Source organism: Hippopotamus amphibius, chromosome 17 (assembly GCF_030028045.1).
Source record: "Hippopotamus amphibius kiboko isolate mHipAmp2 chromosome 17, mHipAmp2.hap2, whole genome shotgun sequence".
Classification (NCBI taxonomy): domain Eukaryota; kingdom Metazoa; phylum Chordata; class Mammalia; order Artiodactyla; family Hippopotamidae; genus Hippopotamus; species Hippopotamus amphibius.
In genome coordinates this window covers 17,206,070-17,224,173 of record NC_080202.1, presented here as the reverse complement: position 1 = coordinate 17,224,173, position 18,104 = coordinate 17,206,070, and the positions used below count along the sequence as shown (strand labels likewise).

Below are 18,104 nucleotides of genomic sequence, written 5' to 3'. Positions count from 1 at the left end.
ATAATGCATAAAGAACGAGGTTAGTGTTTTTTCTCTAGTTTGAATTCTGCTGTATATTTACATACTTCTTATCAGGGCTCAAACAATTACCACAAGTTTCTTGATTTTCAATTCTGTTCCACTGGTACAATTTCAAGTTTCCCTTGTCTTATACTGCTTTGATAATATTGTTCCATTCTCTGACATACATAATTCAGTTATTAACTGAATATATTACAGCATATATCACATATTTTCAGCTTAGCTCTGCCCAGGCCTGATATAAATGTCTAATTTTATTGAATATTTAAGTGCTTCAAAATATTTTTTACCTAGTTGAATTAGAAAAAGTATGTACAATATTTTATTTCCTACTTTTGGTCTTTAAAGGGTTACAATCTGAACAATCCCAAAAGAAAAATTACTTGTTCATGCAGGGATAAGAAACCATTAACAGATGTTAGTGGATCAATTGCCTCATTTGGTATATATTCTTTAAAAGGAATGTTTTTAATGTCTGGATGATACTCGATCATTTACACAGGTATTATGGCAGTTCATTTTATTTTATTATTTTTAAAAATATTTATTTTATTTATTTGGTTGTGCTAGGTCTTAGTTGTGGCAGATGGGCTCCTTAGTTGCAGCTTGCTGGCTCCTTAGTTATGGCACGTGGGCTCCTTTAGTTGTGGCACATGGACTCTTAGTTGCGGCATGCACATGGGATCTAGTGCCCTGACCAGAGACTGAATCTAGGCCCCCAGCATTGGAAGCATGGAGTCTTAACCACTGCGCCACCAGGGAAGTCCCCTATGGCAGTTCATTTTAAAATGTTAGTTATCTTTTAAAAGTTTTGGTGAAACTATCAAAGTTTTTTAATGTGATTATATCCATTTATATTCCCCATATGTGTATCTGCATACCCTTTGACCCAGCAATTCCACTGTTAAGTGTGTGCCTTACAGAAATACATCTATAAGGTCAGCAAAAGACACATTCAAGAATGTTTATAGCAGCACTATTCAAAATAACTAATCTTTGTATAACTATCTAATAGAAAAAAAAAGAATAGAAAGGAAAAATTAAAATGAGGACTGAATAAAATAATATATTTCAATAACAATAAATGAACTACAACTGCATGAAATAGTGGGGCTGAATCTCAGAAACATTATGTTGAGTACAAGAAGCCAGATATCAGAGGATACTTGTATTGCTCCGTTCATATAAGTTTAACGACAGGAAAATGACTGTATCAGGATAATGGTTACTCTTGGTCATTAGTAACTGGAAGGGGCACAATGAAAGCTTCTGGGATGCTGGTAATGATTTCTTTCTTGATGTGGGTGCTGGTTGCACAGGTATGCTCACCTCATACTCTGCACTGTCACTTCGATTTACACATATTTTTGAATATATCTTATACTTCAATTTAAAAACTATGTGAAAGATGCAAAAAAAACTTTAAGTAAAAAAAACCCAAACTTGAGATTATCATCTATATTTTTAAAGAGCCACTAACATATTTTTATCATAGACTAATATAATCAACACAGAATATCAAATTTCTTTAGAAAGCTTTGATTTACATGAATGAACCTTGCAAACATTATGCCAAGTGAAAGAAACCAGTCACTAAAGACCACATATTATATAATTCCATTTATATGAAATGTCCAGAATTGGCAAGTCTACTCAGACAGAAAGTAGCTTAGCGGTTTTCTAGGGCTGGGGGCCGGCAGTGGAGGTGTAGGGGGAAGGTTAGGGAATGATAGCTAAAGGGTATGGGTTTTTATTAAATTGTGGTGGTGGCTGCACAACTCTGAATATACTAAAAATCACTGAATCATACATTTTAAACATGTGAATTTGATGTTATGTGAATTATCTCTCAACAAAACAGCTACCAAAAAAAAAATTTCATTCTAAAGCCATGTGTCCCTCTCCAAATAATGACATTAGGTACAGATTTTTTGCTTCACAAAAACATAACTTTTTTTCTTGTTCTAATTAAACATGACAAGAAAAAAAAAACAATGGGAGACTAATGAGTTTTTCTAAAACATCTAATAATGAGAACAATATGGCCATTACAAATCAAACATACAGAAATATCAATTAATTGTTAATTTCCAGGTTAACAGATGATAAGTTGATGAATGAAATATCCAAATTTTAAAATTTCATTTAACCTAGGGTCAATCTTCTGGCCACCAGATCCCTTAATCAAAATATCTAATAAAAGAGTAAAATGTATTGTTTCTATTTTAATTTATTTTTTTCTACATTTGTCGCTCCTTTCCTGCAAATTCTGTGAAATACTCTGATAGAGAAAGAGAAAGAAAAGAGGGGAAAGGAATGGTCTCTACCATAAATCATCTCTAGCTCAGAGCTGTCCAATATTTCTGCAATGATGGAAACATTTAATATCTGTACTGCCCAATATGGCAGTCAATTTCCACATGTGGCTACTGTATGACAGAGAACTGAATTTTAATTGTACTTAATTTCAAGTTAAATTTTAATTTGACGAGTGGCTAATGGCTACCATATTAGTGCAGGTTTAAATGAACCACAACTAAATATCAGTCTTAAGACATCCACACACTTATTATACTAAGAGTCACTCACAAAAGATGAAGTGAAGTACGTATGTTTAGCAGATCCATCAACAGACAAAATCAGCTTCACAAACTCACCTGGCCATCTTCCATTTTGGCTTTGGGGTAGTTGAGGATTAGTTTTGTAGCTTGTTCCCACTTCGCATGTGTATCTTCCCAAGCCTGAAATGAAGGCAATTACCACTTGAAAGCAACTTTAAACCTAGAGCTAAAAAATCAATCAGTAATAGACAGGTTTCAAACTTGGTGCATATTATAATATCCTGCTTGTAATATGCACATATCTTAGATTGCTTCAAATGCTATTCCTGGTCACATACACATAACACAAGCCTTCTAAAGTTGAGGGTGGAAGCCTGCGAAGGATGTTTCTGTTGCTAAGGGCATACCTCAGTGTTTCCTGCAGTGGGATGCTCAATTCGCCGCAGTAGTGCCATCACTCTTTTCTGAAGTGCTGCTCTTCCTAAGCAAAGACAACAGCAAATCAACCTACTGCACTTAGAGCCTTGCTTGCCAGTGGAGAACCTGGCAAGCCCAACCCAAAAGGCAGAGAAGGAGGAGTTCAATGAATACTTCAAATGATAAAGCTGAACACTTTCTTTTACCAGCCTCACAGGAAAGGGATATTTAACTGGGACTCCACAATGTCCACAGCCTAAAACAGCTATTCCCACCTACACTTACTCATAACATGTGCCAGTGTTTTTAAAACTTCACTATGTACAGTTCAGGCAGAGTAAATTATATAATCTATAACTGAAAGCAATTTAGTTTTTAAACAAATGTATATGGAATATTAAAAACTCAGTGAGAAATGAACAACTTATTTTAAATACTATTTACTTTCACCTTACCTTGTGCAGAAAAGGATTTCAGGTAAGCTATTTGAATTAGCCCTGTAAACTTACAAAGTAGTAATCTTAAATACATTCCTATGTTCCTAGAGCAATCAGATGTCACGTGATTCAAGGCAGACCCCGTGAAAAAAAACATGATCCATGATTTACCTGTTGACATCATATTGCTGACAGAGGCAAATTCCATGAATGTGTTATAATTGGGCAAGAAGTTGTGCACTGACACTTCATCCACTCCACACCGGATATCTGCTTCCTCACAGAGGTGACGAAAACAGGACATGGCAACCAGAACAGCTTCAGTGTCAGGGCTCCACAGAAACATGTACAGGGCCACTTCTAGTTTGGTCTGGGCTTGTCGACATATTGGTGGGGTTCCACTGCACCCTGCTGCACTATCCTGGAGTTGGGGGTGGGAGGCAAATATTTGCAACGTATGTAATGTTACTTACAAAACCCAATGATACAACAAGCTTTGTACCATACGTGTCTGCATACAATAACCCACAAGAGCTTCTCCTCTTTAACCATGATAGAATTTTCCAACCTCAGAATACCTTGTCTGAATGAGAACTCAGATTATTTGGACCAACGTAATACTGCTATCTGTTCAATTTCAAATAGAATAGGTATCCTTTCCAGATTCCAGAAATATAGATTGAGTCTAATATGAACACAAAACATGCACAACATAAATCTACTCAATGAAAAATATAATGCACTTCTCAGTCAATCATCAATGACAGAGGAAGAGAAAGTAACATGAAATTCTATCCACCCAGAGGGAAGAAATAAAATAATCATGCTGCACAACTGACTAAAATAAGGACATGAATAAAAACTAAACATGACTGTAGAGGATATATTGGGCTCTGGATAACATATTCCCGAAACACAAAACAGAGAAATCCTCATTTACAAAATGAATTTAAATTCTGCAGTAAATATCACACTGCTTAGTAGTTTTTTTTTTTTTTCTTTCTTCCCTTCAACTGAAGATTATATTGTAAATTAGGGATAAAAAAAAAAGCTTTGGTCCGGAAAAGAAACTCTTCTGTAACGATTTGATATTTTCACTTGTATTATGATTTATTTTTAAAGGGAATTATGGGCACAAAAGTCATGAAAACACTTATGCATAACATCAAGCAAAATGCTTTTTTTCCCAGTAAATCTGTACTTTTTTTAGTTGATAGACCTTTTAAACTTCTGGGGTATGAATGATCTTTCTTATGGAATAGAGAGTTATAATAATTATAGCTATCAGTTAAAGACTGTGTCAAGTGCTGTTTACGCATAATTTCATTTAATCCTCACAACAATTCTGTGGCAGAAATTATAATCCCCATTTTAAAGTTGAGGAACTGTCACAGAGATGTTAGGAACTTGCCTGAGGGTCCACAAAGAGCAGTAGCAGAACTAGAAGGTAAGTAGTTCTTTACTATGTTATATTACCTAGTTGAAATTTACCCAAGTTCATTCAGAAAAAAGTACAGAGCACAGATGATGATACAAGAAAACTACAAAAGAAACTCCTTACCATGGATGAATTTCCTTTTCCCTTACGGAGAGAGGTTCCAGAAGTACAAGTACGTAGTAATTCTTCATGATCCATGGACATCTGACTGGTATTTCCACTTGAAGGAACATCACATCCTACTCCATAAAGGAAGAGAAAGTGACAGGAACTTCTATCTGCCTGCTAGAAAGAAAAAATAAGTGAGTATTTTCAAAGCACTGATAACCACAAGAAATAAATACTTAATATGAGTTGTCTTTCTGTTTGAGACTATCCTGGAAAACCTCTCCTTCCAACTCCTATTCCCCTCACACTGAGGAACATTCACTAGAAACCCAGGAGTACAAATAATGTTTCCTCAATATCTCTGAAACACCTCTCAGTTTTCCACTCTGCAAATCATCAAAATCAACAGATTCCAGAAATGTAAATTAATGTTTCTAGGTTGAACATGGACACAAGTAAAAGATCAACAACATAAATCTACCACATGAAAAATATAATGTACTTCTCGGTCAATTAAAAACTACAAAGAGGTCCTCCCATAAGATTTATATCCTGTGCTACGGTCAGGATACCTAGAAGTTGACTCTTTTGAGATTAAGTTCCGCTGGACCAGAATTAACACTGGTACATACACTAAGTACATTATAAGAGTGACTTCACTGGCCAGAGGACTACAGATTCATCACTGGATTACTAATGCCTGCACTCTGGAGCAGTATACCATAGGCAAGGGCATGAAACACTGAAGTCCTAATCTCATTCCTTATCTTTGGAAAAATGCCAAATTCCACTATATTAACACACTAAGATGAGCCAGATATGAATAAATCCAACTCACCATAAGCCCATTTCTAAGCAAAGAAAATTTAACACGCTGCACGGTACACTGAAAAGCACATGCATTTGATACCTTTAAGATTTCTCATAGATTTTATCCATTCTAGAAATGGATAAAAATTCATTGAATCAAGTACTCCTACAACGATGCCATAAAAGAACTTTTTAATTGACTAATTATAGAAACTTCATGTTACAAAAATTTTAAGGCTCTTCTCTAGCCCCCAAAACCTTGTCACCATGCTTCAATAGTTCAGAATCAAAACTTATCACTCAACCCTAAGGAAGAAGACTCCTGATATTGTCAAGAGGTAAAAGCTTTCTTGCAGAAATATAAATAAACCTAGATCGAGGGCCCTCAATCTCTTCCCTTCAGCTTCTTTATGGACTGCCCCCACAGAGTCCTGCTTAACTCAACTAGACTTTATCAGCATTGCGGCTTTAAAGCTAAAGGATCAGAATAATTTTTAAAGTGTTGATTTGTCAGCCATTGTCTTCTGCACATATATTTCCCTTGAAGACTTTGTAGGAGAGAGGAGCTGAGTTAGGACTTAATTTGGCTAATAAACACTTCCTTAATCTCTTCTCATTACCATTCCAAATATTCTTCCATTCTGAAAGATGTCATCTTGCTTACCTTATTTTTAAGAAGAAATTTATTCCTGCAGATCAAAATTTCCCGCAACCATTTGAGAATTTCTGTGCTACTAAGCATTTGATGGCTAGTTAATTTCTTGCAGATGTAAAAAAGCATTTGTGAGCTGCAGAAACAAAGTTCACTGTTACCAGCATCGTCAATAAACAACCTATTGCAGATAAAATCAGTACATAAAAATGGCATTCTCTAATAATGCAAAGTTTAGAGAATAACAAAATAAAATAACAAAGTTTAGAGAACCTTATTTTCCTTTCTAGGATTTGTTTTAGAGAAATGGTTATCAAAACATTAATAGCATGATAATCAAAGGAAGTAAGTATACAGATTTCGTTTAAAAAAAAAAAAAAAAAGCAAGTACTTCTAAGCCCCCTACTCTCCCAACTCCCAAACTTTTCATCCATGCATCTCATCCCTGCAGTGGACTCAAGAAAAAATTACAGACAAGGTGCACAGCACAAACTGTATGTAAACCTAGTGCTGTAGAGCAGGGGTCTGCAAACAATTGCCTGCAGGCCAAATCCAGTCCACCATGTGCCTCTTGTAAATAAAGTTTTACTGAACACAGTCACACCCCACTCATTCATTTACATATTGTCTATGGCTGCTTTCATGTCACAACAGCAGAACTGAATAGTTATAAAAGAGACTATCTGGCCCACAAAGCCTAAAATACTGACTACCTGGCCCTTTAGAGAAAAAGTTTGCTATTCCTCCTCTAGAGCTGCAATGTCCAACACGTAGCCACTAGCCAGCCACATGCTGCTCCTAAGCACTTGAAATGTGGCTTGTGTAAACTGAGATGTCCTGTAGGTATGAAACATACCACATTTTGAAGATTTTACTAAAAAAAAAAAGTAAACTATCTTATTAAAAACTTTTATATTAAACTACATGTTGAAAAATATTTTATATATATGTATATACTGGGTTAAAATATATTATTAAAATTAATTTTACTTATTTCTTTTTATTTTTTAATGTGGCAATTAGAAAATTTTAAATTACATATGCGGTTCACATTACATTGCTATCAAAGAACATTGCTCCAGAGTCTAGGATTTAACTCAGCTGCCAAGTGACTTGGTGTACCCACCTCTATGATAAGATAATGACAAAACCTGAGGCTTACACACATATTTTCCTCAATGTGTTACCTCTGTGCTCACTGAAAGGTAATAATTTATATAACCAAGGAAATAAATTATAAAATTCTATATATATTTTGCCTTCTAAGTAGATATTCATTATTAATTCATCCACCAAAAACACTGGTATTACTGAAAATGTATGAAAGATCATAGTTTAAAAAACAGAAATAAACTGTTAACATTACAAAATTTTAACACTAAGCTTATAACTGTAAAAATCAATTTAAAACACAGTTGTAACCACATAAAAATCTGAAATAGACAAGAACATACCAAATAACAGTACTTATGGCTAGGTAATGAAATTTAACACAATTTAAAAAAATTTGTTTTCTAAATTGCTGTGACGTTCTTAAAGTTAAAACAAGAAATAATCTAACAATTTCAAGCCAAATAAAATACAAAATCATAAAACCTCTGGGAGTATAAGTGAAAAAAGTTTTACAATAAACCAAGTACTACAGAGTTAATATTTAAAGACAAAAAATACAAAATAAAATTTTAAATTGAATTAAAAAATTAGAGTTCATATACCTAATTTCCCAAAATGTTTCTACAGGAGCATCAGGATTCCACAAATCAATGCTATCTAACTGATGAAGAACCAGCAGAGCCTGAATTTTTAAAAAAGAGAGAGAGAAGACTTACTCAAAATATTTTTGGTAAACAACACTGGAGTATTTATTTTACAAATGCTAACAAATTGAGGTACTTAATTGTAGCCTCAACATACAGTATAAGGCACAACAGAAAAACTCTGAAGAAAAAAATCTCTAGAGGATTATAAATATATATTATACATATCTGTAATATATATATAAAATGAAGTCACTTTATTCCTATCATTGTTACTTTAAATGACATACACACATAAGTTAAATACTGATGAATTCAGAATAGCAATACACATGTGTAAAAACTGCTTTAAGACACAAACAAAATAATTTCAGTAAGTATCAAAGAACTCTATGGAAAATAAAATTAAACTCCAAGTAAGGAGATCTCCCTAAAACTAATACACATAACAATATTTTACTTCTAGGCCATAAGATAAAGTAGCAGTTATCTCATTTGCCACAAATTCTTTTGGAACAGAAAGGATAAATTATCTTTCAAAAAGGAGAGAGGAGGAGGAAAATAGATTTTGTATTTCATAGCAGGTCATTCATCCTAAAATATTTCAATTGACCATAGAACTGAAATTGGATTTGGTTCACAGAACATTAACAGGAATATACAACCTACATACAAAGACACTATTATTAAATTAATGCCACCTAAGGTATAAAGAGTAAAACTACACTCTTTCTTCAAACCAGCCCTAACCTAACTCCGGCTCCACAACACTTCCCCCAGACACACACTGTTGAGCTCTGCACATTCCTCTTAGTCCTTGGTCAGCATATTTGGAGATTCTTTACTCTTCTTTAAAGCCTTTTATTAAAACTCCAATGCAACACTGTTTGGAACACATAATGCAAACCGATTGCTTCTCTTAAAACCAAATCAGATGCATAAACTGCAAATATACTGCAATGATAACCGGCATCACATTAGGAAAAAATATATATAAATTTCTAATCTTGGACAACTTTATAACTCCAAAAGTTATAAATTATATAAAGACCAGACCTATATTATCTTATTTCAAATACTTACACTACAATTACTTTGAGATATTTAGTGAAAACTGCAATTCACTGTGAGAATCTTCAAAAATTATATAGGTTATCTCTCTCATATCAAGGAAAAACAGCACAAATAAACATTCAATTCTGTCACTTATTGTGCAAAAACAGTACAATTTACTGACACTTTCAGTGGTAAATCCCCTAAAATTTTTGACAAAACATTTTTTTGAAATATTCAAAGAAAATGTGTTAGCCTTTTCTCTGCCTTAATGATTGTTTTCCTTTTCACGTTCCTTTCCATTTTTAAATTTTCCACATATATTTTAACAAAACTGTAAACACAGTACATTCGACATTTCATAAGTATTTTTCCATATTGCTGTGTGATCTGCATGGTTTAATGGGCATTTAACAGTTCACCAAATTGAAATATCATTCTCTTGTTATTACATATTAACACATTCTCTTACCAGTAAATATTTAAAATTCTCCTAATGTTCTATTAGAGCAATAAGCACATATATGTGCAGCTTTTTCCTTTTAACTTATATTCATAAGATTAAAAATGGACTTATTTGGACAAAAAAAAAGGGACATTTGTATAGCTCCTGTTAAATACTGTCAAATAGCCTTCCAAAAAGAATGCAAAGAATGTACTATTTTATAGAACCAAAAGCAAGGTACACAAATACAAGCAATGAGTGTAACAATGAGTGTGGAAACATTTTTGGTAAAATAAAGCATGATAAATAACGAAGTAGCAAATCTTAAATACACAGTTCAATGAATTCTCACAAATGTATCTACCCCATATAACCATTACCCAGAGCAATATTATCAATACGCAGAGGCCCTTATCACATTCCCTTCCGGTCATCAGCTCTTGACAAAGGTAGCCACTGTTCTGACTTCTATCACCATAGATACTTTTGCCTGTTTCTGAACTTTATATAAAGGGAATCATACAGCATGTTCTCTTTTGTGTTTGGCTCTTTTCAGTCAATATTATGTCTGTGAGATTCATCCATGCTTTGCACTTGGCAGCAGCTTATTCTTTTTCACACTGCTGTAATCAATGGAATGAAATAACCAAAATCATTCATCTATTCTACTGTTGATACATTTGAGTTGTTTCCAACTTTTTTGGCTATTACAAATTATGCTGCTATTAGTATTTCTGTATGTGTCTTTTGGTAAACATACATATACATTTCTGCTGGATACACACCTAGGAGGAGAACTGCTAAGTCATATATTTAGCTTTTGTAGATATTGCAAAACAATTTTTAATGATGGCTGTACTAATTTACTTCCTTACTAGCAGAGTATGAGTAAAAACAAAGTACAATTGATCCTTGAACAATGAGGGGGTTGGGGTGCTGAGAAATCTACATATAACTTTTAACTCCCTAAAAACTTAACTATTAATAGTCTACTGTTGACTGGAAGCCTTACCAATAACAGTTGATTAACACATATTTTGTATGTCATGTATTATATACTATATTCTTACAATAAAGCTAGTAAAAAGAAAATGTTAAAAAATCATAAAGAAAATACATTTACAGTACTGTACAGTATTAATGCTGTAAGTTTACATCATGTTTACAAGATGAATCAGCTTTTTCTATAACGATGATGGCATCTTTGATTGTGTAATCCTTCCAGGCTTTCATGATGTTCTATTTGGGTTCTCTTCCATAGTGTTGACAATCCTTTCCATACAATACTGTGTGTAATGAGCCTTAAAGGTCCTTTTGAACCCCTGATCTAAAGACTGAATTAGGGCTGTTTGGGGCAATCAGACCACTCTGACATCTTCAGTGTTAAATTCATGGTGTTCTAGGTGGTCAGGGGCATAGTCCAGTATCAAAAGAACTTTAAAAGGCAGTCCCTTACTGGCAAGGTACTTCCTCACTTCAGTGACAAAGCACTGATGGAACTCATCTAGAAAAAGGGTTCTCACTATGCAGGCTTTCTTGCTGTACCACCAAAAGACAAGCAACTGGTACCTATCTTTTCCTTTCAAGGCTTGGAAGTTAGAAGCTTTATAGATAAGGGCAGTTCTGATCATAAACCCAACTGCATTTGCACAAAACTGTAGAGTTAAGCCCATCCCTTCCTACCATAAATCCTGGTGCTTGCTTCTCTTCCTTACCAATAAATGTCCTTTACGGCATTTTTTTCTAGAATAGGGCACTTTCATCTGCATTATAAACTTGTTCAGACTGTGTCCTTTCCCCTCAATGATTTTCTAAATGGCATCTGGGAAATCATCTGCTGCCTCTCGGTCAGCAGAAGCTGCTTCTCCTTTATCTTGACATTTTTAAAGCCAAACCTCTTTCTAAAATTATCAAACCATCCTATGCTGGCATTTAATTCTCCAGCTTTAGATCCTTCACTTTCCTTTTGCTTCAAGATGTCACATAAAGGGATTCCCTGGTGGTGCAGTGGTTAAGAATCTGCCTGCCAATGTAGGGGACACAGGTTCAAGTTCTGGGCTGGGAAGATTCCACATGCTGGGGAGCAACTAAGCCCATGAGCCACAGCTACTGAGCCTGTGCTCTAGAGCCCGTGAGCCACAACTACTGAGCCCACGTGCCGCAACTGCTGAAGCCTGCGCCTCTAGAGCCCATGCTCCGCAACAAGAGAAGCCACCACACTGAGAAGCCCACACACTGCAACAAAGAGTAGCCCCTGCTCACCACAACTAGGGAAAGCCCATGTGCAGCAACAAAGACCCAATGCAGCAACAAACAAACAAACAAACAAACATAATAAATCTTAAAAAAAAATAGATGTCACATAAAGGCTTCAGTTTTTCTCAAATCCCACTGAAGTCAATAGGTATATCATTCTTATAGCAACCCTGCACCCACATAAAAGCTGCCTTTTCAATACAAGATAAAAAGATATTTCACAAAAAGTGCAAAGTTTCACGCCTACTGGAGCAGCTGCAACAGCTTCATGAATTTCCATTTTTGCCCCCCAAAAGTCCTTACATTGGATTCATTTATCCTGAAATGGCAGACAACCACAGCTGCAGACCTCAATCTACAGCACATATCAAACAATTCAACTTCTTGTAATGTTATGGCTTTTTTCTGCTTTCATCACCAGTGGTGCTTCGTATGGGTCACTTGGTATTATTCAAGGTATGATACTGCACTAAACATGATGAAAAATACACAAAAACCACAAGAGATCATTTTTTACTGATACTCAATTTACTGGAGAGAAACTGCTCATGCAGAGGTTATGAGTCTCATAAAGCATTTGAAGTGGATACTCACAACACCTGAGCTCATCAAAACAGTAACAAAACACAGCTATGAAATTATTACAGTAGTACAGTATGTACTACAGTTAATTTTATGCAATTATAATTTAATACTTCATCTTTACATTTGTTTACATTTCTTTTGACTGTGAAAAATGCCATGTACAGTCTGTAACTGCATGTGTGTGTAAGTTTTGATAAATTTTAACTTTTCATAATAGATTTATAAATGATAATATATGGATAAACAACAAGGTCCTACTGTATAGCACAGGGAACTATATTCAATATTCTGTGATTAAAATATAATGAAAAGACTATTAAAAAAAGAATGTGTATATTTTTATATATATGCATAACCGAATCACTTTGCTATACAGCAGAAATTAACACAACATTGTAAATCAACTATATTTCAATTAAAAAAGTTAAAAAGTATAATAAAATAAATGATTCAAAAAATTATAATATAGACTGGTAGCCACATATATTTTATGTCATGACATATCTTTTCTTAATTTTTTTGATATTTATAGGCTAGTAATTCACCTGCAAAGTTTTCTCAAATTGTTGTAAATATTCAAAAAATTTCCAATATATTTATTGAAAAAAATCTGCATATAACTGGACCTGCACAGTTCAAACCTGTGTTGTTCAAGGGTCAACTGTATAGTCATTTGATATTTCATAAAGCTTTTTGTTATCTGCTATCTAGCTTAATTTCAATGTAGTCATAAAAAACTTCTAAATGATTTCAATCCTTCAGAACTTGTTGAAACTTGCATTATGATCAAGATATACTAAATGTTCCACATATACTTGAAAGGAAAATACATTTATTGAATGCAATGCTCTGTAAGTGTCAAATAGGTCAAATTTGATACCATGTTGTTCAGATCGTCTATCCTTACCATTTGTTTGCTTGCTTATTCTATCAGATATTGACAAAGATATGCTCAAGTATCCCACTACAACTGTATTTTGTCTATCTCTCCTTTTACGTGTTTTTATATACTTAGAAATTTTATATGTTTTAGTTTTATATATTTTAAATCTTTGTTATTAGACTCGTACAAAATTTTATTTTCTGGATGGATTGGACCCCTTTGTAATAATGAGATGTCTCTCTTTATCATCCAACACAGGACCACCTAAATACATAAAGCAAATATTAACAGATTTAAAAGGAGAAACTGACAGTAACACAATAATAGTACTGACTTTAACACACCATTTACATCAACTGCAAGATCATCCAGACAGAAAACCAATAAGGAAATAGTGGCCTTAAACAACACATTAGACTAGATCAACTAACAGATATGTAGGCAACATTCCACCCAAAAGCAGCAGAATACACACAAATGTACACAGAACATTCTCCAGGATAGATCACATGCTAGCCCACAAAACAAGTCTCAGTAAATTTAAGAAAACTGAAATCATAGCAATCATCTTTTCCAATCACAACATTATGAGACTAGATATCAACTACAAGAAAAAAATTACAAAAAACCACAAACATTTGGAGGCTAAACAATATGCTACTAAACAACAGTGGGTTACTAAAGAAATCAAAGAAGAAATAAAAAGATACCTGAAGACAAATGAAAATGAAAACCAGATGATCCAAAATCTATGAGATATAGCAAAAGCAGTTCTAAGAGGGAAGATTACCTCAGTTGTAAGAGGAAGCCTAGCTCAGGAAACAACAAAAATCTGAAATAAGCTAAACTTACACCTAAAGGAATGAGAAAAAGAACAAACAAAATCCAAAGTTAGTAGAAGAAAAATCATAAAGACCAGAGCAGAAATAAATGAAATAGAGACTAAAAAACAACAATAGAAAAGATCAATGAAACTTAGAGCAGTTCTTTGAAAAGATAAAAACTGATAAACCTTTAGCCAGACTCATCAAGAAAAAAAGGGAGAGGGTCTAAAAGAATAAAATCAGAAATGAAAAAGGAAAAGTTACAACTGACACCACAAAAATAAAAAGGATCACAAGAGATTACTGTGAACCATTTTATGCCAATAAATGTATGTACAATAAAATGGACATCCTAAAAAAACCCAAATTCCTAGAAATGTACAATCCCAAAGACTGAATCAAGAAAAAACAGAAAATATGAACAGACCAATTACCAGTAAGGAAATTGAATCAATAATAAAAAGTTCTCAACAAACAAAAGTTCAGGACCAGATGGCTTCACAGGTGAATTCTACCATTTAGTGAAGAGTTAACACTATCCTTCTCCAACTACTGCAAAACACTGCACAGGAAGGAATGCTTCCTCATTCTACAAGGTCACCATCACCCTGATACCAAAATGAGACAAAGATATAACAAAAAAAAGAAAATTACAGGTCAATATCACTGATGAACACACATGTAAAAATTCTCAACAAAATATTAGCAAAATGAATTCAACAACACGTTAAGAGGATCACATACCATGATCAAATGGGATTTATCTCAGGGATGTAAGGATTTTTTTTAATATCCACAAATCAATCACTGCGATACATCACATTAACAAAACTGAAAAATAAAATCCATGATCATCTCAACAGATGCAGAAAAGTCTTTTGATAAAATTCAATATCTATTTATGATAAAAACTCTCCAGAAAGCAGGCACAAAAGGAACACACCTCGACATAATAAAGGCCATATATGACAAACCCACAGCTAACATCATACTCAATGGTGAAAACCTGAAAGCATTTCCTTGTAAGATCAAGAAAAAGACAAGGATGCCCACTCTTGCCACTTTTATTCAACACAGTTTTGGAAGTCCTAGCCACAGCAATCAGAGAAGAAAAAGAAATAAAAGGAATCCAAATTGGAAAGGAAGAAGCAAAACTGTCACTGCTTGCAGATGACATGATACTATATGTAGGAAATCCTAAAGATGCTACCAAAAAACTACTAGAGCTCATCAAAGAATTCAGTAAAGTTGCAGAATGCAAAATTAATATACAGAAATCTGTTGCGTTTCTATACACTAACTGTGAAGTATCAGAAAGAGAAATTAAGTAAATCCTATTTACCATCACATCAAAAAAACAAAAACAACAACAAAAAAACACCTTGGAATAAACTTACCTAAGGAGGCAAAAGACCTATACTCTGAAAACTATAAGACACTGATCAAAGAAACTGAAGATGACACACATGGAAAGATATACATGTTCTTGGATTGGAAGAATCAATATTGTTAAAATGACCATACTACCAAAGGTCACTATGGTCAATCTACGACAAAGGAGGCAAAAATACACAATGGAAAAAAGACAGTCTCTTCAATAAGTGGTGCTGGGAAAACTGGACAGCTACATGTCAAAGAATGAAATTAGAATATTCTCTAACACCATATACAAAAATAAATTCAAAATGGATTAAAGACCTAAATGTAAGACCAGAAACCATAAAACTCATAGAGGAAAACATAAGCAGAACACTCTTTGACATAAATGGTAGCAGTATTTTTTTTAGGTCTGTCTCCTAAAACAAAGGAAATAAAAGCAAAAATAAACAAATGGGACCTAATTAAACTTAAAAGCTTTGCGCAGCAAAGGAAACCATTGACAAAATGCAAAAACAGCCTACTGAATGGGAGAAAATATATGCAAATTATATTACTGATAAGAGAGAAATATTCAACATATATAAACAGCTCATACAACTCAACACCAAAAAAACAAACAACCCAATTTTAAAAATGGGTAAAAGAACTGAATACACATTTTTCCATAGAAGACATAGAGATGACCAACAGGCATATGAAAAGATGTTAAATATCACTAATCATCAGGGAAATGCAAATCAAAACCACAATGAGATATCACCTCACACCTGTAAGAATGGCTATCACCAAAAAGAACACAAATAACAAATGTTGGTGAGGATATGGAGAAAAGGGAACCCTTGTACACTGTTGGTGGGAATGTAAATCGGTACAGCCACTGTGGAAAACAGGACAGAGGCTTCTCAAAAAACTAAAAACAGAACTACCACATGACCCAGAAATTCCACTTCTGGGCACATATCCAAAAAAACAAAAAAACACTAATTAGAAAAGATACGTATACTCCAATATTTATAGCAGCATTATTTACAACTGCCAAGATATGGAAACAACCTAAGTGCCCATTCATCCAACAGATGAGTGGATAAAGATGTGGTACTGAATATATATGTACATAATGGAATACTACTCAACCATAAAAAAGAAAGAAATTTTGCTATCTGCAGCAACATGGGTGGATTTGGCAGGCATTATGCTAAGTGAAATAAGTCAGATAAAGAAAGACAAACACTATATGATATCACTCATACGTGGAATCTAAAAAAACCCAACAATATAACAAATTGAATATAACAGAAAAGAAGCAGACTCACAGATACAGAGAACAAACTAGTGGCTACCAGTGGGAGGGGGATTTGGGGGGTGAGCAATACAGGGTTGGGGAGTGGAAGGTACAAACTACTGGGTGTAAGACAGGCTCAAGGATGTATTGCACAACATGGGGAATACAGACAATATTTTGTAGTACTGTAAATGGAAAATAACCTTTAAAATTTGGATAAAAAATTTTTTAAATAAAATAAAAATTAAGGAAAAATTTTAAAAGGAATAGATGAAAAAAAAAAAAAAAAGGAATGTACATAGTTACAACCTTACCCTCAAGAGCCTAGAATTCATTTTCCCCTTACCTCCATTGCTTCCTGAGCAATCTCTGGCATGTGTGACTGAGGGACCAGTTGGACAAGCCCTGTAATTAATTCCGCGGTACTGCCTTGGGTTTCAGGCCCCTGTTTTCTTGGATTCTGCAAAGAAAAAAGTAAATTTCAATTAAAAAAAAAATCACTGAACAGGAACCGAAGGGTGGAGGGAATGGAGACTAACTGCTAATGGATTCTAGGTTTATTTTTGAGGTGATGAAAATGTTCTAGACCTAGACAGCGGTGATGGGTACACAACTTTGTAAATATACCAAACCCCAGTGAATTGTACACTTTAAAAAGGTAAATTTCATGGTATGTGAATTTTAACCTCAAAAATAATAATTGTGGGGTTTTTTAAAAAATAAAAACTGCTTTTGTTAAGAGTTCTCTTATCTACATCTATACTTGTTCATTACTGTGAATAATATCCAGAGAAAATCCTAATTAAAAGAAAACAAAAACTAGGTATTAGCTGTTCAATTAAGAAATTACACCAATAATAGAAGTAAATAATTTTCTTTCAGCAACACTACATTGGCTAAAAAACATACCTCTGATCTGGAACTTATGGTTTGGGATCTTAAAATTGTTGTGATGAAAGGCAAAGAACATGCATGCTTGATAACTACATGATTATCCTGTGTAGCCCTCTTGTCCAGTATAAGGACCTATCCAAATCCACAAAGGGCTAGAATCCACACCTCCAGATACCCATACTTCAGGCTTCTTCATTGTTGAAAGACATTATATACAAAGCAAAGCAGTATATATAAATGTGAATGTCTACCTACTTAAAGAGACTAAAATGCTTCCTTGCAACTTGAAAGAATCTATTTA

General features: G+C 34.0%; 1 protein-coding gene across 6 annotated transcripts in view; it reads right to left on the bottom strand.

Annotated features, from left to right (window-relative positions):
- NF1 (neurofibromin 1) overlaps positions 1–18,104 on the bottom strand; it is a 237,044-nt gene that overhangs the window by 120,309 nt on the left and 98,631 nt on the right. For 5 of the 6 annotated variants that reach the window (XM_057714095.1, XM_057714098.1, XM_057714093.1 and 2 more), the window contains exons 14-20: positions 17,256–17,369; positions 8,160–8,239; positions 6,457–6,580; positions 4,998–5,159; positions 3,608–3,857; positions 2,990–3,063; positions 2,679–2,762 (exon numbers count right to left, since the gene is read on the bottom strand). In XM_057714095.1, coding sequence (XP_057570078.1) covers positions 2,679–2,762; positions 2,990–3,063; positions 3,608–3,857; positions 4,998–5,159; positions 6,457–6,580; positions 8,160–8,239; positions 17,256–17,369 — 888 coding nt within the window. The remainder of the gene's footprint in view (positions 1–2,678; positions 2,763–2,989; positions 3,064–3,607; positions 3,858–4,997; positions 5,160–6,456; positions 6,581–8,159; positions 8,240–17,255; positions 17,370–18,104) is intronic. The other variant, XM_057714094.1, reaches the window with a different exon arrangement.